The 24,181-nt window shown below is 34.2% G+C and overlaps 1 protein-coding gene across 1 annotated transcript in view; it reads left to right on the plus strand.

Annotated features, from left to right (window-relative positions):
• The window catches only part of LOC135840669 (uncharacterized), a 122,323-nt gene that overhangs the window by 83,185 nt on the left and 14,957 nt on the right, over window positions 1-24,181 (plus strand). Inside the window, exon 3 of the mRNA XM_065357296.1 lies at window positions 19,653-19,833. Coding sequence (XP_065213368.1) covers window positions 19,653-19,833 — 181 coding nt within the window. The remainder of the gene's footprint in view (window positions 1-19,652; window positions 19,834-24,181) is intronic.

Here is a 24,181-nt window from a genome sequence, read left to right on the forward strand (position 1 = left end):
GCTACTTTTAGGAAATTCTGAAATTTTGTGAAAATTTAAAGTTTCAAAAATCTGCTGGAGGCTTCAGGAATTTTCAAAGAGTCGCTGGAGGCTCCAAAACGACTTGAAATTCACCTGCAGTACTTCGTAGCGTATTGAAATTAGTTTTCAGAATAAATTTGAGCTTTACAACTTCAATTTGAGTTTCAAAAATCTGCTGGAGGCTCCAGAACTGCTCAAAACAAGTTGAAACCGTTTCCCATCGATTTGGCATGTCGAAAATAGGGTATATCCCAAATGTCAGGTTTCTTGGTCAATTTGGTAAAATTTTGATTTTTTCTCACATTTTGGCCAAAATTTGATTTTTGAAAATTCACCAAAAATCGAAAAAGGTACTTTACCACTTGAAATTTTGACAGGTGATGAATTTTTGCATGATCTTTCGATCTATGTTTGTAAGGTTTGAAAAATTTCGTGCACGTCCTATGTTGAAACGCGAAATCTGTGATTTCGGCTGACCTTTTAATCAAAATTGCCGCCATTTTGTGAGTAAGGCCAATTTTTTTTCAGCAAGTTTGCTTTAAAATGTTCCTTAGGATGTCCCCTTTAAGGAAAAAGTTGTCCCGGAGGATCTGCAGGGGGTGCAATTACCCCCATTGCCGTGGACTAAAATGTTGTTCAAATGTTTTTGAAATTTTTCATTTTCATGGTTTGTTTGATGCTTCATTTTCAAATTTTAAATTTTGACAATTTTTCTATTTAAAAAAAAAACTTCCATTTTTTATTTAATAAAGAGATTTTTCAACCTAAGCGCTAGCATAATGCTAGCGAATTGCTAGCGTCGATCTCTCTCATGGTATAGTTTGCTACTCTTAGATAAAGTGTGTCATCAAGTTGAATATAAGCTCAAGGTGGTATCTTGTTGAAAAGTAAGAAGAGTGACATCACTCTTCTTATACTGTCCCAAGATGCTAGCATTGCTAGCGTTATGCTACCTCTGAGCTGGGACAGTCGCCTAATTTTTGGAATTTCCTGGAAAACTACCACCTGTTAAAGGAAACACCCAGAATTTTTAAAAATTAATTAATAGTAATTACTTTACTGATCAAAGTGTTTCTACGCTAGCAAAATGCTAGCTTCCTGCTAGCATAATTTGCGCTAGCGTAAATGGTGCCGGAATATGAGACACTTTTTGCAAAAATTGCTAGCAAATCAGTCGCGATTTAGTCGCATGTACGTAGCAGAATGCAGAGCAAAGTGCCAACAAAATGCTAGCTTTTTGCTAGCTTTGTGCCAGCTACGTGCTAGCTATTTGTGCGCAATTCTGCTACTCTAATGCGACCTAATCGCAACTGATTTGCTAGCATTTTTTTAAAAAAGTGTCTCAAATTCCGGCACCATTTACGCTAGCACAAAATTTGCTAGCATTTGGTCAACTGGGTTAAAGCTCAAAAAAGCTCAATAAATGATTTTAGCCTATACGTTGCGCATTTAATGTATACAGAGAAGTACATCTATATATTAAAATTATGACCGGATTCTTGTGACAGCGAGATCTCAGGAACGGCTGAACCGATTTTGATCGACGAAGTCTCAAAAAAAAGCTTTTGACCCGTAGATGTGCAGGTTTTAATCAAAAGTTCAAAAAGTTGCGCCGTAAAGCTCAAAAAAGCTCAATAATTGATTTTTGTCCATACGTAGCGCATTCGACGTATACACAGTAGTACGTATATTATACCTTGAAAGAGCATCTAAAAAAGTCAAATGTTGAAGAAAAAAGTTCACAAAAAAGTTGTACCTTAAAGCTCAAAAAAGCTCAATAATTGATTTTTGTCTATACGTAGCCAACTTGAGGTATACAGAGAAGTACGTATATTATACCTTGAAAGAGCATCAAAAGAAGTCAAATGTCAAAGAAAAAAGTTCATAAAAAAGTTGCGCCATAAAGCTCAAAAAAGCTCAATAATTGATTTTAGCCTATACGTAGCGCATTCGATGTATATACAGTAGTACATATATTATACCTTGAAAGAGCATAAAAAAAAGTTGAATGTCAAAGAAAAAGCTTACAAAAATTTTTTGTCATAAGCTCAGAAAAGCTCAACAATTGATTCTATATACCTATTATAATTATGACTTTGACTCTGAGATCTCAGCAACGGCTGAACTGATTTTGCTTGATGATGTTTCAAAAAAAAGCATTTGACCCGTAGATGCGCAGGTTTTTATTAAAAGTTCAAAGAGTTGCGCCAAAAAGCTCAAAAAATCTCAATAATTGATTTTAGCCTATATGTAGCACATTTAGTGTATACAGAGAAGTACGTATAGTATACCTTGAAAGACCATCAAAAAATGTCAAATGTCAAAGAAAAAAGTTGACAAAAAAGTTGTGCCGTAAGCTCAAAAAAGCTCAATAATTGATTTTAACCTGTATACAGTGTATTCAACATGTACGGCGAATACGTATATAATATCCTGAAAAAGCATCAAAAGAAGTGTAATGTTGAAGAAGAAAGTGTACAAAAACAGTTGTGCTGTAAAGCTCAAAAAAGCTCAATAATCAATTTTGACATATACACAGCGCATTCCACATGTACAAAGAAGTACTTATATTATAGGTACGTTGAAAGAGCATCAAAAGAAGTCAAATGTCAAAGAAAACAGATTTACAACAAACGGCTGGTTTTTATCGAAAGTCCGAAAAGTTGCACTGTAAAGCTCAAAATAGCTCAATAACCGATTTTAACATATACACAGCGCATTCCACATGTACAAAGAAGTATGTATATTATACCTTGAAAGAGCATCAAGAGAAGTCAAATGTCGAAGAAAAAAGTTTACAAAAACAGTTGTGCTATGAGCTCAAAAAAAGCTCAATAATTGATCTTAACTCTATACTCAACGTCTTCGACGTATACATATTATAAAGAAGTAAAGAGCATCACAAAAAAACAAAATTGTACCTCAAAATATCTCCACGGAAAAACAAACTTTGACAAAAAAAGGTGATGATAAAAGCTCAGTGAAAGCTCGATACTTTGTGATATGCAGTATTTAACCTGAGTCATTCCACGTCAATTCAATTAAGAAGTGGTGGGGGGTTCGGCGATTTTTTTGAAATTTTTCCTGTGGGAAGATTTTCCGAAGGGATGACCAATGGCGCAAATCTCAGCCCACCAGCCCATTTTCAAAGGCAGCCAGGGGGTGTCAAAGTTTTCAGTGAACTTGAAATATCATCCATTTCAGCAGTGGATTACTCGATAACCGCGGTACCTACCAATATGGGACTTTTTCCTATACATAGTTAGTGGTTTTGAAAGGCTTTTTGGTGATATCATAAAAATTAGTGTTGCCACTTTTTTTCCGTACAAAAAATTAGCTCAAAAAGTTTCGAAACTTATTTTTTATATCGTTCCGACTCTCAAAAAAATCCTGAAAAAAATATTCACAAAAAAATCAAAATTCGTTCGAACGAATTCTTATTTTTTTGTTGTGAGTGTAATTTTTATCAACTTTTTCAAGAAATACGTCAGAAAGAGGTCAAAATAAAACAACTGAATAAATTTGAACTTTTTATGATGTTTGAAATTGAAAATTGAATTTTTTCGAATTTTGTTTTTTGAGGAGTTTATTTCATTGAGTGAAAGGGGGTTTTCAACTTTTTCAACATTTACATAAAAATGAGGGTCAAATGGGTCAACTTCATCAGTCAAAACTTCTTTTCAAGTTTTAAATCAAAAAATAGAATTTTTTCGCAAACTTTCAATTTTCAAAATCGACTTTATGAAATAATGCCATCTCAATTTTTTAATATGTTGTTCAGCATGAAAAGTTGCCCATTATACATTTTTTTAGAAATTTTGAGAGTCGGATCGATATAAAAACTACGTTTTGAAACTTTTTGAATTAATTTTTTGCGCAAAAAAAAGTGGCAACACTGATTTTTATGATACCTATCACCAAAAAGCCTTTCAAGACCCCTAATCATGGGAAAAAATTCCATTTTGGTAGGTACCGCGGTATCGAGTAATCCACTGCTGAAATGGATGATGTTTCAAGTTCACTGAAAACTTTGACACCTCCTGGCTGCCTTTAAAAATGGGCTGAAGGGAGCTGCGATTTGCGCCATTGGTCATCCCTTCCAAAGATCTTTCCACAGGAAAAATTTCAAAAAAATCGCCGAACCCCCCTACCACTTCTTGGTCAAATTGACGTGGAATAACCCACCTATAATCATTCCATTTGACATACCTATACAAAGAAGTATGTACATATAGTGTGCCTTGAAAGAGCTTCACAGAAAGACAAATCTTGAAGAAGAAAAAAAAGCTTACAAAAGTTTATAGCTAACTTTCAAAAGTTGACATTAAAAGCTCAGCGATAGCTTAAAATTTGGTGACAATACGGTACATTTATTTAACCTATACTCAGCCACATTCGATGTATACAAAGAAGTACATACATACAATTACTGTCCCTCGAAAGATCTTCACATAAAGAAAAATCTCGAAGAAAAAAGCTTACAAGAGTTCGCGGTCAAAGCTAAGTGAAAGCTTGAAAGTTTTGGTCATGTAAGTAGTAGTATTTGATCTTATTTGATGTGTAAAAAAATATACATATTGTACCTTGAATGATCACCGCGAAAAAACCATTCTAGACTAGACTGTAAAAAAATTTAAAAAATTAACGGTAAAAGTTCAGGAAAAGTTTGAAAGTTTATTATAAGTAAGTCAGTTTTTTGTCACAGCAAGGTCTCTGCAACAGCAGAACCGATTTTGATAAACAGCCACTCAATAGAAACGTTTTAAATAGTACATATGCAGGTTTATGTTGAAAGTTTAACAATTTTCACCATGGGATAAAAAAGATGAAAAAAACATTTACTCAATTTTAAAATGTGAAACAAAATTATGACAAAAAGTTGATTTTATAAAAAAATGCTTTCAGGGTGCATCGTCAACATTACCTCCTGTCACAAAGTTGTAAGCTTTCACAGAGATTTTACGTACTTACCATCAAGTTTTGAGTTTTTTCTGTCAAAAATAGTTTTTTTTTAACTTAGATCATTCAGGTTACAACATAGGTATTTTGTTTATCAATCAAATATGGCTTCATTATTGAGCTTTTTTCAGCTTACTAAACAACTTTCTGAGCTTACAATATAAACTTACACATCTGCACTTTGAGGCCTTTCTATCAAGAGTTTGTTATTTCAGGTGAAATACCACATGTCACGAAGTGTTGAGCTTTTTAGCTTTTTTTTTTAGAAATTTTCAAAAAATGACGGTAAAAGCTAAGCGAAAGCTCAAAATTTTGTGACATGTGATATTTGACCAGATCGAGTCATTATATATAGCCAAGGTTAAAAGTTTTCGCCACTTTATGCAGAGGGTGCAGCAGATCAAGTCATTTTAGGCGAGACTTTAACAACCTTAGCAAACAGCAAAATAGGTAATTACCAAGATTTTTGGTATTTTCTGATGTAAATTTAAAAAAATTAAGATTGTTGAGTTGGTAAAAAACAAGAAACATTGTCAATTTTAGCAAAAAGTAGCAACTTTGGTGGGTTATTGACAAAAAAAATTATGTAGTCCACATTTTTTTGCAATTATTTTTGTCGCTTTTATTAGGTGAAAGTATATAAGGTAAAAAACAATTCTTTTTTTGGTATTTTTGCTAAGAGTTTGCAATGCTGCCAAAAAGTGAACATTTTTGTAAATTTTTTAAGAAATGAAACCAGGACTTTTCTTCAATTGTTGAAAAAGAAAGATACCTATAATACTAATTTAAAAAAATGAATTTTCCAATAAGTAACAATGAAAAAATCGTGATCATTCTATGTAGGTGCCTACTTATTGTGTAGTTACTGAATTTTTAAAATGTATATTATTACGTTTCGAAGAATCGCGCAGTATGCGCGATTAACGGGTTAGCTAGTCTATATATTAAAATTATGACCGGATTCTTTTGACTCTGAGATCTCAGGAACGGCTGAACCGATTTTGCTGGGTGATGTCTCAAAAAAAAGCTTTTGACCCGTAGATGTGCAGGTTTTCATTGAAAGTTCGAAAAGTTTCGCCGAAAAGCTCAAAAAAGCTCAACAATTGATTTTAGCCTTTACGTAGCGCATTTGACGTATACATAGTAGTACGTATATTATACCTTGAAAGAGCATCGAAAGAAGTCTAATGTTGAAGAAAAAAGTTTACAAAAAAGCTGCGCCTTAAAGCTCAAAAAAGCTCAATAATTCTTTTGACTCTGAGATCTCAGGAACGTCTGAACCGATTTTGCAGGGTGATGTCTCAAAAAAAAGCTTTTGACCCGTACATGTGCAGGTTTTCATTGAAAGTTCGAAAAGTTGCGCCGGAAAGCTCAAAAAAGCTCAAAAAAGCTCAACAATTGATTTTAGCCTTTACGTAGCGCATTCGACGTATACATAGTAGTACGTATATTATACCTTGAAAGAGCATCGAAAGAAGTCTAATGTCGAAGAAAAAAGTTTACAAAAAGTTGCGCCTTAAAGCTGAAAAAAGCTCAATAATTGATTTTAGCCTGTATCTAGCACATTTAATGTATACAGAGAAGTACGTATATTATACCTTGAAAGAGCATCGAAAGAAGTCTAATGTCGAAGAAATAAGTTTACAAAAAAGTTGTGCCTTAAAGCTCAAAAAAGCTCAATAATTGATTTTTAACCATTGATTTTAGCCTATACATACAGCATTCGACATAAATACAGAGAAGTGCGTCTATTATACCTTGAAAGAGCATTGAAAGAAGTCCAATGTCAAAAAAAAGTTTACAAAAAAGTATGCCTTAAAGCTCAAAAAAGCTCAATAATCTATATATTAATAGCAAGGTGTTTTTTTTGTGATCGTTCGTTTGGAAGAACCGCCGAACCGATTTTGTTAGACGATGTTTCAAAAAAAAAGCTTTTGACCCATAGATGTGCAGGTTTTGGTCAAAAGTCCAAAAAGTTTTGAAAAAAGCTTTCAAAAGCTTCAAAAAGCTCAAAAATTGATACAGTATAAACAAGCGTGACGATGTATACGCGAAAGTACTTAAGGTCCACCTAGATAGAGCTTGCCAAAAAATACTTTTTGACCATATTTTGTTAAGTTTTATAGAAAGCCTAAAGCTCGAAAAAGTTGAAAAAGCTTTGTACATGACATAAACAATTAGAATTCTTCAATATCCCATAAACATTTTAAATTACCTTAGAAAGTGCTAGCCAAAAAATATTTTTTGGCCATATTCGTAAAGTTTTGAAAAAAGCTAAAAGCTCAAAAAAGCTCAAATGTCAAATTTTCCTTATATTATTGTGAAATATGTCGATTGATATGTTTTCGAGGTCGTACAGTTCGAATCTGGAGTCATTTTTTTGGTGTGGTTGTGGTATCAAAACTTCGGAAAGTTCTGATTAAAGCTTTGAAAAGCTTTAAAAAGCTGAAAAAGTTCAATGCAGTATAAATGACTGTGTCGATGTATACGCGCGAGTACGTATAGTCTACCTAGAAAGTGCTTGCCAAAAAATGTTTTTTGACCATATTTGTAAAATTTTGGAAAAAGTTCAAAGCTCGAAAAAGTTCAAAACGTTATACATGACATAAACAATTAGAATTTTTCTGTACCGAATAACTATTTTAATGTATGTATGGTCTACCTAGAATGTGCTTGCCAAAAATACTTTTTGACCATATTCGTAAAGTTTTGAAAAAAGCTCAAAGTTCAAAAATGCTCAAATGTCAAATGTTCCTTATATTATCGTGTGATATGTCGATTGATATGTTTTCGAGGTCGTAGAGTTCGAAACTGGAGTCATTTTTTTGGTGAGGTTGTGGGGTGAGTCATGGAGGAGCTTAAAGCTTTAAAAAGTTCAAAAAGCGTCATACTTCATAAGAACAATTAAAATTCTCCCGTGTCCAATGAATATTTTAAGTATGTATAGTCTCCCTAAAAAGAGCTCCCCAAAAAATACTTTTTGACCATATTCGCAAAATTCTGAAGGAAGCTTAAAGCTGAAAAAAGTTCAAAAAGCTTCAGATATAATGTAAAAATTAGAATACTCCAGTGCCCAATGAATATTTTAAAGTATGTATAGTCTACCTATATCGAGCTTGCCAAAAAATACTTTTTGACCATATTCGTGAAATTTTGAAGAAAGCTTAAAGCTAAAAATTTTTTAGAAAGCTTCAGATAAGACTTAAAAAATTAGTATTCTCCAGTACCAAACGAATTTAGAGTACTCATAGTCTACTTAGAAAAAGCTTGCCATAAAATACATTTTGACACATTCGCAGTTTTGAAGAAAGCTTAAATGAAATCCTAAAGCTTAAAAAACATGAAAAAGCTTCATACAATCAGTATTCTCTACTACTCAATAATATTTTAATTTGAAAATAGCTTTTAAACTTTAGTTGTGATGGTTTTTATCAAAAGTTGAAAAGTTTCTGAAGGGATCTTTAAAAAGTTTTTAAATAGCTCAAAACAGAAAAACAACGGTGTTGAAGTACACATGAAAAAGTGCTATTTTTAGCACATTGGGTATCAAAATTAATCCTGGAACCATGGTTTCATTTTTTTGAGTTCTAGAGTGGATATATCTAGCATCTCACTTTTTCATCAACTTATGCAAGTTTCAGACTATTTGGGAAAATCTCTACTGTTATATGTAGGAGTTTAGATTTTTCAAATGAGGGGTTGAATTTTTTTTGTGAGTCCTTGACAAAATTATAATCACGTTTTAAGGAAATTCCTAATTGCATTTTTGACTCGGAAATCTTGGAATATTTCTAAAATTGTGTCAAGTAAGTATTTTATTGAAGTATTCTCCAGTACCGAACCAATATTTAGAGTACTCATAGTTTTCTTAGAAAAAGCTTGCCATAAAATACATTTTGACACATTCGCAGTTTTGAAGAAAGCTTAAAAAAGTTCCAGGTCAAAGTTAAGTGAAACTTTGAAATTTTCAGTTATGTGGTATTAGATCCAATCCGATGTGTTAGTTTCATTTCAACTGTAGGAAAAAAAAAACAAGTATTTTTGGAATTTTTCAGCAACTTCTGCTAAAAAAGTGATAAGTAGGTAGCCTAATTCGCAATTTTGCCTAAAACTTGAAATTTTTGCCAACTTTAAATGAAACCATGACTTTTCAGGCAATTGTTATAAGAAAGCTGATACTTTTTTTCAATTTTTGTAGAAAAGTAAGACATTATTTTAATGAATGATAAAGCGATGACAGAGTGATGCTTTTCAGGATATTTTAGAGAACAATTTACGCTTTGGGTTATTTTTGATGAAAAAGTAACAATTATTGGAATTTTTGCTTTGAAACAATTTTTTTTCTGTCAATTATTAAAACAGCCATAATTAAACTTTCACAATTTCCGACAAAAAGCAACAATAACAATGTTAGCAAAAAGCAAGACTTTTTGGGAATTATAGGCGAAAAAAGATACTTTCAAAATTTTCAAAATGAACAATTCACGTCTAGAAGAGGAGCGCAGTATGCGCGAAAAACGGGTCATCTAGTATATATTAAAATTATGACAGAATTCTTTTGACTCTGAGATCTCAGCAACAGCTGAACCGATTTTGATCGACAAAGTCTCAAAAAAAAAGCTTTTGACCCGTAGATGTGCAGGTTTTTATCAAAAGTTCAAAAAGTTGCCCCGAAAAGCTCAAAAAAGCTCAATAATTGATTTTAGCCTTTACGTAGCGCATTTGACGTATATGCAGTAGTACGTATATTATAACTTGAAAGAGGATCAAAAGAAGTTACATGTTGAAGAAAAAAGTTTACAAAAAAGTTGCGCCTTAAAGCTCAAAAAAGCTCAATAAATGATTTTAGCCTATACGTTGCGCATTTAATGTATACAGAGAAGTACATATATTATACCTTGAAAGAGCATCGAAAGAAGTCTAATGTCAAAGAAAAAAGTTTACAAAAAAGTTGCGCCTTAAAGCTCAAAAAAGCTCAATAATTTATTTTAGCCTATACGTAGTGCATTCGATGTATACACAGTAGTATGCATGTTATACCTTGAAAGAGCATCGAAAGAAGTCAACTGTTAAAGAAAAAAGTTCACAAAAAAGCTGTGCCTTAAAGCTCAAAAAAGCTCAATAATTGATTTTAGCTTATACGTAGTGTATTTGACATATATAGAGAAGTACGTATATTATACCTTGAAAGAGCATCAAACGAAGTCTAATGTTGAAGAAAAATGTTTACAAAAAAAGCTGTGCTGTAAAAAGCTCAAAAAAGCTTAATTATGACTGGATTCTTTTGACTGTAAAATCTCAGCAACGGCTGAACCAATTTTGCTCGATGATGTCCCAAAAAAAAGCTTTTGACCCGTAGATGTGCAGGTTTTAATCAAAAGTTCGAAAAGTTTCGCCGTAAAGCTCAAAAAAGCTCAACAATTGATTTTATCCTTTACGTACGTAGCGCATTCTATATAATACACAGTAGTACGTACATTATACATTGAAAGAGCATCGGAAGAAGCAGGGCTTCAAACCCGAACGTTTTCGGGTACGGGTATCGGGTACGGGTACAGATTTATTTCTCAGAGAATCGGGTATGGGTATCGGGTACGGGTATGAAAATTTTAAACGTTCGGGTACAGGTACGGGTTCGGGTATTTTAGGTGAAATACCCGAACTGTACCCGATCTATCGGGTATTTTCGGGTATTTGGGTTCAAAATAGTCTCTATCGGGTACGGGTACAGGTTCGGGTATTCCTCATTTCATTTTTTGGGTACGGGTACGGGTTTGGGTACAGAAATTGTTGGATTTTCGTTCGGGTATTTGGGTATTCGGGTACGGGTACGGGTACGGGTTTGAAGCCCTGGGAAGAAGTCAAATATTGAAGAAAAAAGTTTACAAAAAAGTTGTACCTTAAAGCTCAAAAAAGCTCAATAATTGATTTTAGCCTATACGTAGTGCATTCGACATATGTATACAGAGAAGTACATACGTATGTTATACCTTGAAAGAGTATCAAATGAAGTCCAATGTCAAAAAAAAGATTACAAAAAAGTTGTGCTGTAAAGCTCAAAAAAGCTCATTTTGTCATGGTTTTGAGAATCAGCCCATTTGATCTATGCAAAGAAGTACGTATAATTATACCTTGAAGGAGCATCAGAAGAAGTCCAATGTCAAACAAAAAATTTTACAAAAAAAGTTGTGCCATAAGCTCAAAAAAGCTCAATAATCGATGTTAACCCTATACTCATTGGTTTCAACGTATACAAAAAAGTATGTATATTATATACCTTAAAAGAGCACCACAAAAAGACAAAATCTTGAAGAAAAAAAGCTTACAAAAGTCTGTGGTCAAAGCTATGTGAAAGCTTGAAAGTTTTAGCCATGTAGTATTTGATCTTATTTGATGTGTAAAAAAAATATACAGATTGTACTTTGATAGATCATCACGAAAAAACCATTCTAGACAGTAAAAAACTTTGGAAAATTGCCAGCAAAAGTTCAGGGAATGTTTGAAAGTTCATTATAACAGTTTTTTGTCACAGCAAGATCTCTGCAATGGCTGAACTGATTTTGATAAACAGCCACTTGATAGAAAGGTTTTAAATAGTAGATATGCAGGTTTATGTTGAAAGTTCAACAATTTTCACCATGAGCTAAAAAAGCTCAAAACACCATTTACTAAATTTTAAAATGTGAAGTGAAATTACAACAAAAAATTGATTTTAACTTGGATCTTTCAGGGTACAACATAAGTATTTTTGTCTACCCATTAAAAATATGGCCTAATCAATTATTGAACTTTTTTAAGCTTACTACACAATTCTTCATACTTTCAACATGAACTTGCACATCTACACTTTGAAGCCTTTCTATCAAGAGGTTGTTATTTTAGGTGAAATACCACATGTCACTAAGTTTTGAGGTTTACTTAACTTTTTTTTTACAAATTTTCCAATGTTGATGGTAAAAGTTAAGGTAAAGCTCAAAATTTTGTGACATGCAATATTTGACCTATACTCTGCGTATTTGATGAATACACAGAAGTAACTACCTATATATTATGTATGTACTTTGAAAGAGCTTTACAAAAAGATAAATCTTGGCAGGCTTTAGAGAAAATTTGCAAAAAGTTTAACACAGAACTTGAAAAAGCTGGATAGCTTATTAAATATATAAACTGCTGAACTGATTTTCATGAACGATGTATCAATAGAAAGCTTTAAAGTGTAGGTGTGCAGGTTTATGTTGAAAGTACAAATGGTTGCATTGTGAGCTGAAAAAAGTTCAATAATTGATCTTATGCATCCTCAATGTGTACATAAAATTACTTAGGTACCTATATTGTACCTTGAAAGATCAAAAACAATTTTTGACAGAAAAACAATTTTGAAAGTTGACTGTAAAAGCTAAGCGAAAGCTCAAAATTTCGTGATAGGTCGAATGGTGACTTATAAAATTCCCATGAATCATGGAGACTTCATAAGTAATCATCCACAAAAAAAGCATCATGGAGGCATTGAAAATTAAAACTTACAAAGTACCCATGAATCATGGATACTTGGTAAGTGATTATTCAATAAATAAAATAGATTGAGGTTAAAGATCTTCACAATTTGCGCACATGAACGAGTCCTTTGTGTAGGGGCAGGGAGTGCGCAGATTGAGTCATTATACAAGGTTGAAAGTTTTTACCAATTTATGTAGAATGTAGATGTGCAGCAGATTGAATCATTTTAGTCGAGGCTTTAACAATCTTAGCAAACAGCAAAAGAATTACTGAGATTTTTGGTGATTTCTGATTTAAAAAAATTATTTTTTTTTTTTACTAAAAACAATCAATTTTTGTAAATTAAAAAAAAAACGAGATTGTAAAATAAGCTGAAGATTTTTTTACAAATTTTAATAAATAAGCAAGATTTTTTATCAATTTTTGCCAAAAAGAAAAATTTTGACAATTGAAAAAAAATCTTTTTGACGATAATTGTCAAAAAAATACCTTTTCACAATTCTTTTTGAAAAAGTTAAACTCATTTTTTCAAGTGCATACCTATGCTATATTTTGAGAGAAGATAATTCTTTGATTACAAGAGGTTCCAATGCTAATTTCAAAGTTGAGGAAGCGTTAAAAAATGTTATATGTATACACTTCAATGGTATGAATATGCAGGCACTCAATGTACACATGAGATTATAAGCATTATGAGAACATAATTATTGTACTTTAATACATACAACGTTCAAAGTTGATTGCAAAGTTTGAGAAGGTGCAGAATTGGACCCAAGCGTCAAGCTGCAAAGAAAATATGGGTGACCTGCCATTTATACAGCCCAAATTATAGGAAAGATACTATTAGATCAATCACTGAAAAGGTGTTTAGTAATCAACTGATTTGCCTTATTGCGAAAAACGCATGTGTTATCTGCACAAACAGCTTCATACATAAAAATATTATTCTTATACTTCCAAAAAATCCAAAAGTTGCATGAAAAGTCAAGCGAAAACTCAAAATTCAAATACATTTTTAAATACCTACCCATGTACTTATTTTTTTCCAGTAGTTTTAAAGAATTTGCACTAATTTTTAAAAAAATTGTGATCATTTTAAGTATTAGTTTGTGAATTTTTAAAATATACATTTACGTTTTGAAGAATCGCGCAGTATGCGCGATTAACGGGTTTGCTAGTTGATATTAATTTTTGGAAAACGATCGCTCTTCACCGAATTAAATAAGCTATCCACAGGCTAGCTTCGATATTTCCGAGAAATTCGCTCGCCCTCTCGTTTGGCTCACTCACCATACTTCGGCCAATTTGTTAAATTAATCGCACAGCCAAAACTCGCCAAAGGTAAATCTCAATGAAATAAGTTATTCGTATGGCACCTAATTGTAAGTACTTAATTAAAATTCTAGCGGTAACGCGAAACATTACTACGAAATTTTTTCTTTCATAAACGACGTTCGGTTAAAAATTACGAGAAACGCTTTGTAAAAAAGAAGAAAATACTACTGCGAGTAAATAGGTAGGCAGGTAGGTAGAGGTACTTAATACGAGCGTAGGTATATTCGCGTTTGAAGATGAAAACAAATAATTATTCATTTATGACGGCGCTGGTGTTGGTTGGTATTGGTACTTACTTACCCTACCTATATCCTCGTGTAATAAAAGCGTAGGTAGGTATTTTTAAAAATGTGCTAAGTATTAAGAAGAAAGATGAAGAAGAAAAAGTCGCTCCTTTAAAAATTACTTAAAGTGAAAAATTTCGTTACAGTTATTTTAACGCGAATTTGGCTAACCTGCTGCTGTGTGCTGTTTACCGTGTAGTTCGTATATTATTTGTCATACACCTGAACGCGCCAACGCCTCCGCATTCGCATTCGCACCTTATAGCCTTTGCTTCGCCGCAAGGCGCAATAAATCATTCGTTCGAGACTCGCAGTTTGCAAAACTCAAAACGAGAGTTCGTTATACCGTACTTACTCTTAAAAGTGAATAAATAAATGCTAAACTAATCGTGTCAAAAGTATACTTGAAGGGTGCTTCTCAAATTTGGTTCCCAGAAACGGAATGTCATCACCCCCTCTCACCATCTCACATCCAAATCTTGAGACATCACCAATATAGCTCATTGGCGTCTTATGGCTTTTTAGTTTCCCTGAGAAGTGGGTGACAAATTTTTAAGAAAGCGAAAATTTTGCCATCATTGCAGGATACGAGACTGGGAAATTAACGAATAATTCTACTCGAAGGCAGCCAAGCGATAAATAATCTGAACGTTTGATTACAAAAAATGTAAGTAGTACAGGAATTTTAGATGATATGGGAAGATTTATTCGGACTAAATCCTACAAAAGGTTTTTTTGCGGGATACTGTAGTGGAAGGGGTCCTATTTAACATACTAAAAGTCCCACCCCGTACCCCGCGTGCGTCGCGTGCTAGAGCGTGAAAAGTGTCCCGCCGCGGCGTTTTTTGCGATTTTCTCGCGAGGGTTTGATTTTACGTCGAAAGTGGCTTTATTTTTGTGTTCTACGTCAAATTTCCGATCTATTGATATATCAACTGCCCTTCTACCCCCAAGGGGGGTGGGACCAGAACCATTCAAATGAGAGGGGTTTTCTAAAAAAAAACAAAAAAGCTATCGGCGCATATGGGGGATGAAATGGTCCCGGAGAGTGTTCGAGTTGATACCAGCATGGAAGGTGGGTACCATCGAGAAACTTCAGCGTGAAAAATTTCAGATCCACGCCCCCTCCCCTTTTTGGGGAGCCCCCCTTTTCTGTAATTTCAATAACACTTTTCTCAGCCCCATTTCGACCGATTTTGAAAATTTTTCAGTATGTTATGTATATCCTTAGTAAGTATCCCCACAAAAATTTTCAACCCCCTCCCATCATATTTACCCCTCAAAATGACGTTTTTTTATATTTTTTACTATTAACAATCAATATTGCGAGGTAAAATTTTGGAAACACGTTTTTTGGATGTATTTTCGGCCCCCAAACATCATATACTGTTTTAGAAATTTTTGCTTTGGTGCGCCGGGGTGAAAAATTGGATGAATGTGTTTTAGGGGGGTAGGGGGTGAAATGGGAATTTTGAAAAAAATAACTATTAACGAGTAGGGTGTCGTTTTCATATGATTCGATACCGCTGAGAACGAATATGACTTCAGATTTTCTGCTACGCTCACCTAGCCCCCTCCAGAGCCCCCCAGCCCCCCTCAATTTTCACTATTTTGAAAATAAAGTTATTTTGATGAAATTTGTGTCGTTTTCATATGATTCGATACCACCGAGCACGAATATGACTTCGAATTTTCTGCTACACTCTCCTAACCCACTACAGAGTCCCTCAGCCCCCTCAATTTTCACTGTTTTGGAAATAAAGTTATTTTGGTGTCGTTTTCATATGATTCGATGTTTAAATTGCGTTTTTTTCAAAAACATGATAAGAACCATTCTTATAGGAAATTATATGAGAACATTTTTTGAATAACAACTTTGTCGAAAAACGCGATATTTCGCGAGATAATCAAAATATGAAAATGACTTTATTTCCAAAATAATGAAAATTGAGGGGGCTGAGGGGCTCTGGAGTGGGCTAGGAGAGTGTAGCAGAAAATTCGAAGTCATATTCGTGCTCGGTGGTATCGAATCATATGAAAACGACACCAATTTCATCAAAATAACTTTATTTCCAAAATAGTGAAAATTGAGGGGGGCTGAGGGGCTCTGGAGGGGGCTAGGTGAGTGTAGCAGAAAATCTGAAGTCATATTCGTTCTCAGCGGTATCGAATCATATGAAAACGACACCCTACTCGTTAATAGTTATTTTTTTCAAAATTCCCATTTCACCCCCTACCCCCCTAAAACACATTCATCCAATTTTTCACCACGGCGCACCAAAGCAAAAATTTCTAAAACAGTATATGATGTTTGGGGGCCGAAAATACATCCAAAAAACGTGTTTCCAAAATTTTACCTCGCAATATTGATTGTTAATAGGCATAAAAAATATAAAAAAACGCCATTTTGAGGGGTAAATATGAGGGGAGGGGGTTGAAAATTTTTGTGGGGATACTTACTAAGGATATACATAACATACTGAAAAATTTTCAAAATCGGTCGAAATGGGGCTGAGAAAAGTGTTATTGAAATTTCAGAAAAGGGGGGCTCCCCAAAAAGGGGAGGGGGCGTGGATCTGAAATTTTCCACGCGGAAGTTTCTCGATGGTACCCACCTTCCATGCTGGTATCAACTCGAACACTCTCCGGGACCATTTCATCCCCCATATGCGCCGATAGCTTTTTTGTTTTTTTTAGAAAACCCCTCTCATTTGAATGGTTCTGGTCCCACCCCCCTTGGGGGTAGAAGGGCAGTTGATATATCAATAGATCGGAAATTTGACGTAGAACACAAAAATAAAGCCATTTTCGACGTAAAATCAAACCCTCGCGAGAAAATCGCAAAAAACGCCGCGGCGGGACACTTTTCACGCTCTAGCACGCGACGCACGCGGGGTACGGGGTGGGACTTTTAGTATGTTAAATAGGACCCCTTCCACTACAGTATCCCGCAAAAAAACCTTTTGTAGGATTTAGTCCGAATAAAAAATTTAAAATGACTGTACTAAAGTTTAAAAAAAATAAAATAAAAACTGCGCGTCTTCGTCGAAGACATATTTTCAACTCGAAGTATAAAAAGGAGATAGATAGTTTAGTTTAAATTTACTTGGAAATTTTAAGCGAAAGATTTCGATAACATTGACCGACGATACGCGGAATATGGTACGCGTACATCCATTCGCGCACCACAAAGAAGCAGTCCAGATACCAGGCTAATAACATGTAATAGAAAAATTGGTAATCGAGGCATTGATAAGAAGTTGGCCGAGTCATAAAATTTTTTACGAGCGTAAAAAAAGGAAAAGAAAAGAAAAGAAAAGAAAACAGTAAAAGTGAAAAAGTATAACCTTTTAGTTGGAGCGATTTTCAGTTATCGCTGGTCTTTTCTTCTCGTCTCTACCATGCCATTAGTAGAGTAGAGCTCTTTACTGCAACAGACCCAATTGAATAGGTGATCGCTCTTTGCGTATTCAGCTCCGAATCGAGCAAATATTTTGGAATAATTTTTGTGATACTTAAAATTGCGTACTTTTCCGTTTTCGAGATAAGATTCGCAGGACCATGGAAAGTGCGGGTATTAAGAGCATCAAAATTTTGGTCAAAGTGTTGAAAAGGAATATCAAATTATTATTTTTTTTCCATTCGAACCTTTCAACACCCCCAATTAGTCTTTTAAATTTCCTGAAAATTGAAAAAATCGTGAGACATCGTGTGATTTATTGGGTACATATGTAAGTTTTTGGGAGCGCCGAATTCGAATATCAACTCATTTTTTTCGATTCTCTCAGCCCATTAAACCATATGTGATACTATTTTCCAAATTTTAGAAAATTTGAAGAGCCAGTTAGTCGGGGAGCCCGCTTAAGGATCTATTGCAGCCCCCCCCCCGTCGATGCTCCGGGACAACTTTTTTCTTAAAGGGGGAATCATAAGGAACATTTCTAGCCCTTGTATTAAAAAAAAATGGCTCTACTTACAAAATGGCGGCCATTACGATTGACAGGTGAGCTGAGATCGCAGATTTAGTGTTCCAACATAGGACTTTAACGAATTTTATTGAACCGTATAAAAGTAGATCGAAAGATCAGGCAAAAATATATCACCTGTTAAAATTTCAAATGCTAAAGTGCGTTTTTCGATTTTTGGTGAATTTTTGAAAATCTTTAGGCCAAAAATGAGAGAAAAAAATCAAAATGTTACCAAATTGACCAAGAAAGCAGAAATTTGGGATGTACCCTATTTTCGATCTGCCCAATCGATTGGAAACGGTTTCAAACCGTTTTGAGCAGTTCGGGAGCCTTCAGCAGATTTTTTAAACTCGACATTCACACAAAATTTCATCAAAATGAAGTTGGAAAGCTGAAATTTATTCTGCAAACTAATTTCAAAACGCTATACGAAGTACTCCAGGTGAATTTCAAGTCGTTTTAGAGCCTCTACCGACTTTTTGAAAATTCCTGGAGCCGCCAGCAGATTTTTTAAAGTTTAAATTTTCACAAAATTTCATCAAAATGGAGATGGAAAGCTGACATTTACTCTATACTCCAGTTTCAACACCCTCTGAGGACGATTTCAGGTGAGTTCAAGTCATTTTGGAGCCTCCAGCGACTTTTTGAAAATTACTGGAGCCTCCAGTAGATTTTTGAAACTTGAAATTTTCCCAAAATTTCATCAAATATGTGGTTAGCAAGTTGAAATTTACTCGTAAAACTAATTTCAATACAATATGAAGTCGACTGCATGTTGGTTTCAAGTGGTTTTGAAGCTTCCAGCTACTTTTTAGAAATTTCAATTCTCCTAAAGACGCCATGAAACGTTTCAAAAATTCACTGGAGGCTCCAAAATTACTTGAACCCGCCTGAAGTCGTCGTCAGAGGGTGTTAAAATTGGAATGCATAGTTAATTTCAGCTCTCCATCTCCATTTGATAAAATTTTTGGGAAATTTAAAGTTTCAAAAATTTACTGGAGACTCCAGTAATTTTCAAAAAATCGCTGGAGGCTCCAAAGCGACTTGAAATTCACCTGCAGTCGACTTCATAGCGTATTGAAATTAGTTTTCAGAATTAATTTCGGTTTTCAACTCTCTTTGATGAAATTTTGTGAGAATTTCGAGTTTCAAATATCTGCTGGAGGCTCCATAATTGCTTAAAACGGTTTGAAACGGTTTCTAATCGATTTGACAGGTCGAAAATGGGGTATAACCCAAATTTCGGCTTTCTAGGTCAATATGATAAAATTTTGTTATTTTTCTCATTTTTGACCTTTTGATTTTTGAAAATTCACCATTTGACAGGTGATGAATTTTTGCTTCGTAAAATGCTTCAAGGTGATTTTCAATAATTATATTTTTCAATCATATGTAGATCCGACCGAGGTGGCCTCTCTCCCCTCAAATTGAAATTATGTAATTAGGTACTTGTATTCCCTTAATAAGTACCTACGTACATATATTGCTGACGTAGATATTTAGTACCTACAATTTAGCATTTATAGCTCACATATGCCTTAATTTCAACCACCTTACGTTATTTTTTTCGTTTGTTTATTTTTTTCAGGTAAAATAATACCATTTGTAGAATTGACGGTTGCTCACGCTTCAGTGCTTACAATTTTAGCGATCACTTTCGAGCGATATTACGCAATCTGCGAGCCTCTGCGGGCTGGTTACGTTTGTACAAAAGCTCGAGCAATTGTGATTTGTATAATCACTTGGCTGGTGGCTGCATTTTGTACTAGGTAAGTTCTATAATTTTTTTGAGGGTGGGATATGTAACGAGATATCGCATATTTTTATTCGAAAACACCTCCCTCGTGCACTCGAATCGAGTGGTTGAAAAAAATGTCTAGTGTACCTAAGTTCAATAAATATTTGAGCGTTTTTTTTCGTGATGTTGTGGTATGCGGATAATCGAATCGGAAACAAGTAATGACCTCATCATTAATTTTAAAATCCCTTCCTAAAAGTATTTTCTGCGTCTGAGAGTAGATTTCCACTGACTTCTACCTTCTTACAGTTTCCTTAATTTCATTCCATTACTTATTTAGGTGTAGGTACCTAGTTAAGTATTCGCCGTATTCGAATGATCAGATTTTTTTTTTCACTGAAATCTCTCATGATTGGGCCGACGACGAGATTTTGGTAGAATTGAGGTCGCAAAATTTTGTTACAATTGTCGATCATGGTATAGTAAAGATGTAGTACCTAGGTAAAGAGCAATAAACTCGTGCTTTTCAATTAATTTTTGCGACAATCAAAATTTTTAAATCACCCGGCATTACAGAATATAAAATCCAAGTAGCTAGGTATATTTTTATACTATTACGAGTAAATTATCTGGAAGACAGATGCAGTATGAAAGTACTGAAAGTAGGCGTGTACAACACAAAACTTTTTGAGACTGAAGCAGCCGTATGCTTGAACAAGATAATCGCTGCAGAGTTGGGAATTTTTTAACATATATTTTTTTTTTAGCCTTTATATTTTCAAGTTCGTTATCTTTTCCATTTGAAAATTTTCGACTTTATACACGGTTGAAAAAAATTTTTTCCAAGTATATACGAGACAGACGTATCAACCAAAATTTCGTTATACCAGTTTCGTCGGAATATTCGTTCGACTAAAATATGTTTTCTGTTCTTTCATAGAAAACATTAAATACTGCCAAGTCTAAAGTTTAATCATAACTTTATGTTGAAAGTTTCAATCTTATTCCTAGCACGTTTATAACATCGTCTTAAACTCAATAAGTGGAAATTCTTTTACCGTATTCCTTCAGGATGCTTCAGTTTGGCTCGTTTTTTTCCCTCCTCTGTTCGCCGCACCTATACAGTATACCGTCAAAATGAAATTAATTTTTTTGTTTAAATTCTCAAAATTCTGAGCTGTCTAATTTGAACCACGCGTCGCGTCGTGTAATTTTCCGCCAAACAAATAAACACGTCGAGTTTTTCTCTTTGGTATTTCGCAATTTTTTTTTTCTTTTCTTTTTTGTGAGCCCTGTAAGGAAGTACGCACAAATTAACGATAGTTGTGCCGCGGGAATTGACAAGCTGCATTAAATGCTAAATTGCTAGAGGGACTCGAGGCCATTTTCAATGAAAACGTCTACATTTGCATCGAATAGTGTGGTAGAAATCAGAAGTTTGGTGTGTAATATGTAGATTGTATAAGGTATACAATACATAAATACGTTGGCTAGCTGGCTATGGGCGCTATGGCTATATTAGCCCGGCATATGACAATAGGAGTAATTGCACCCCCCCCCCGCCGATCCACCGGGACAAGTTTTTTTTTAAAGGGGACATCCTAAGGAACATTTTAAAGCAAACTTGCCAAAAAAAGTTGGCCTTACTTAGCGGCCATTTTGATTGACAAGTCAGCTAACATAGGACTTGCACGGACTTTTTCAAACTTTACAAAGGTAGATCGAAAGATCATGCAAACATTTATCACCTGTCAAAATTTCAAGTGCTAAAGTGCGTATTTAGATTTTTGGTGAATTTTCAAAAATCAAATTTTGGCCAAAATGTGAGAAAAAAATCAAAATTTTACCAAATTGACCTAGAAAGCTGAAATTTGGGATATACTCTATTTTCGACATGTCAAATCGATTGGAAATGGTTTCAACTCGTTTTAAGCAGTTCTGGAGCCTCCAGCAGTTTTTTGAAACTCGAAATTCCGACAAAATTCTATTAAATTGGAGTTGTAAAGCTGAAATTTATTCTAAAAACTGATTTCAATACGCTACGAAGTACTGCAGTTGAATTTGAAGTAGTTTTGGATCCTCCAGCGACTTTTTGAAAATTCCTGAAGCCTCCAGCAGATTTTTGAAACTTTAAATTTTCACAATATTTCATCAGATGGAGATGAAAAGCTGAAATTTACTCTACACTCCAATTTTAACACCCTCTGAAGACGACTTCAGGTGAGTTCAAGTAATTTTAGGGCCTCCAGCGACTTTTTTTGAATATTACTGGAGCATCCAGCAGATTTTTGAAAGCTTAAATTTTCACAAAATTTCATCAAATTGAAGTTGTAAACCTAAAATTTATTCTAAAAACCAATTTCAATACGCTACGAAGTACTGCAGGTGAATTTCAAGTCGTTTTGGATCCTCCAGCGACTTTTTGAAAATTCCTGAAGCCTCCAGCAGATTTTTGAAAATTTAAATTTTCACAAAATTTCATCAAATGGAGATGGAAAGCTGAAATTTACTCTACACTCCAATTTTAACACCCTCTGAAAACGACTTCTGGTGGATTTCAAGTCATTTTAGAGCCTCCAACGACTTTTTTGAAAATTTCTGGAGCCTCCAGTAGATTTTTGAAACTTGAAATTTCCCCAAAATTTCATCAAACTAAGATGAAGAGTCAAAATTCATTCTGCAAACTAATTTAAATACGCTACGAAGTTAACTGCTGGTGAATTTCAAGTCGTTTTGGAGCCTTCAGCAACTTTTTGAAAGGTTGTATGACGTTTTTTTGTAACATAGAAATTTCCTAAAAGTAGCTGGAAGCTTCAAAACCATTTGAAACTACGTAGTCTGCGAAGAATATTTCAGCTTGCCAACTCTATTTGATAAATTAATGCTGGGGAAATTTGAAGTTTCAAAAATCTACTGGAGGCTCCAGTAATTTTCAAAAAAGTCACTGGAGGCCCTAAAATGACTTGAACTAGAGATGTGCACTTTTCAGAAAAGTAATTTTGGTGAAATGAAAAGTGAAAAGTTCATTGAAAAGTGTGAAAAGTTCTAAAAAGTGTGAAAAGTAAATCGTGTGAGTTTCATTTTAAAGCTCTCTACAAGAGCTTCAAATTGATGTATTTTTTGTCTGTCTAAAACACACAAAAAAACAAAATCATTTTTTTCCTCCTAATTAATCGAATAGTGGTAGTTTTGAGCCTTTCTAGAGTCTCTAACATTTTTGGGGTTTTCAGTTTTGAAAAAAATGTAGTGAAAAATATCAAAAATGGGTGCTGAATTGCGAAGGTGGAGGAGTGGAGAGTGAAACTTGATATTTTTGACTTCATCAATGAGGTCAGTGATCTCTGATGAGTAAATTGATTGGTCACTCGCCTTTTTTTTTAGTAAAAAGTGAAAAGTGAAGTGAAAAGTAGGAACTTTTCTTTTCAACTTTTCATTGAAAGAAAAGTACTTTTCACTTTTCACTTTTCAAACTGCACATCTCTAACTTGAACCCACCTGAAGTCGTCTTCAGAGGGTGTTAAAATTGGAGTGTAGAGTGAATTTCAGTTTTCCATCTCCATTTGATGAAATTTTGTGAAAATTTAAGCTTTCAAAAATCTGCTGGAGACCCAGTAATATTCAAAAAAAGTCGCTGGAGGCTCCAAAATTACTTAAACTCGTCTGAAGTCGTCTTCAAAGAGTGTTAAAGTTTTTTTTTCTTTTCTTTATTTTTGGTTCCCCGGACACACAAGGTGCCGGGGGTTTTTTCAAATAAACAAATTTATTTACATCTTAGTTGGAGTGCATACTTAATTTGAGCTTTCCATCTCCATTTGATGAAATTTTGTGAAAATTTAAATTTTCAAAAATCTGCTGGAGGCTTCAGGAATTTTCAAAAAGTCGCTGGAGGATCCAAAACGACTTGAAATTCACCTGCAGTACTTCGTAGCGTATTGAAATTGGTTTTTAGAATAAATTTTAGATTTACAACTTCAATTTGATGAAATTTTGTGAAAATTCAAGCTTTCAAAAATCTGCCGGAGGCTCCAGTAATATTCAAAAAAAGTCGCTGGAGGCCCTAAAATTACTTGAACCCACCTGAAGTCGTCTTCAGAGGGTGTTAAAATTGGAGTGTAGAGTAAATTTCAGCTTTTCATCTCCATCTGATGAAGTATTGTGAAAATTTAAAGTTTCAAAAATCTGCTGGAGGCTTCAGGAATTTTCAAAAAGTCGCTGGAGGATCCAAAACGACTTGAAATTCACCGTCAGTACTTCGTAGCGTATTGAAATCAGTTTTTAGAATAAATTTCAGCTTTACAACTCCAATTTAATAGAATTTTGTCGGAATTTCGAGTTTCAAAAAACTGCTGGAGGCTTCAGAACTACTTAAAACGGGTTGA

Source organism: Planococcus citri, chromosome 3 (genome assembly GCF_950023065.1).
Source record: "Planococcus citri chromosome 3, ihPlaCitr1.1, whole genome shotgun sequence".
Classification (NCBI taxonomy): domain Eukaryota; kingdom Metazoa; phylum Arthropoda; class Insecta; order Hemiptera; family Pseudococcidae; genus Planococcus; species Planococcus citri.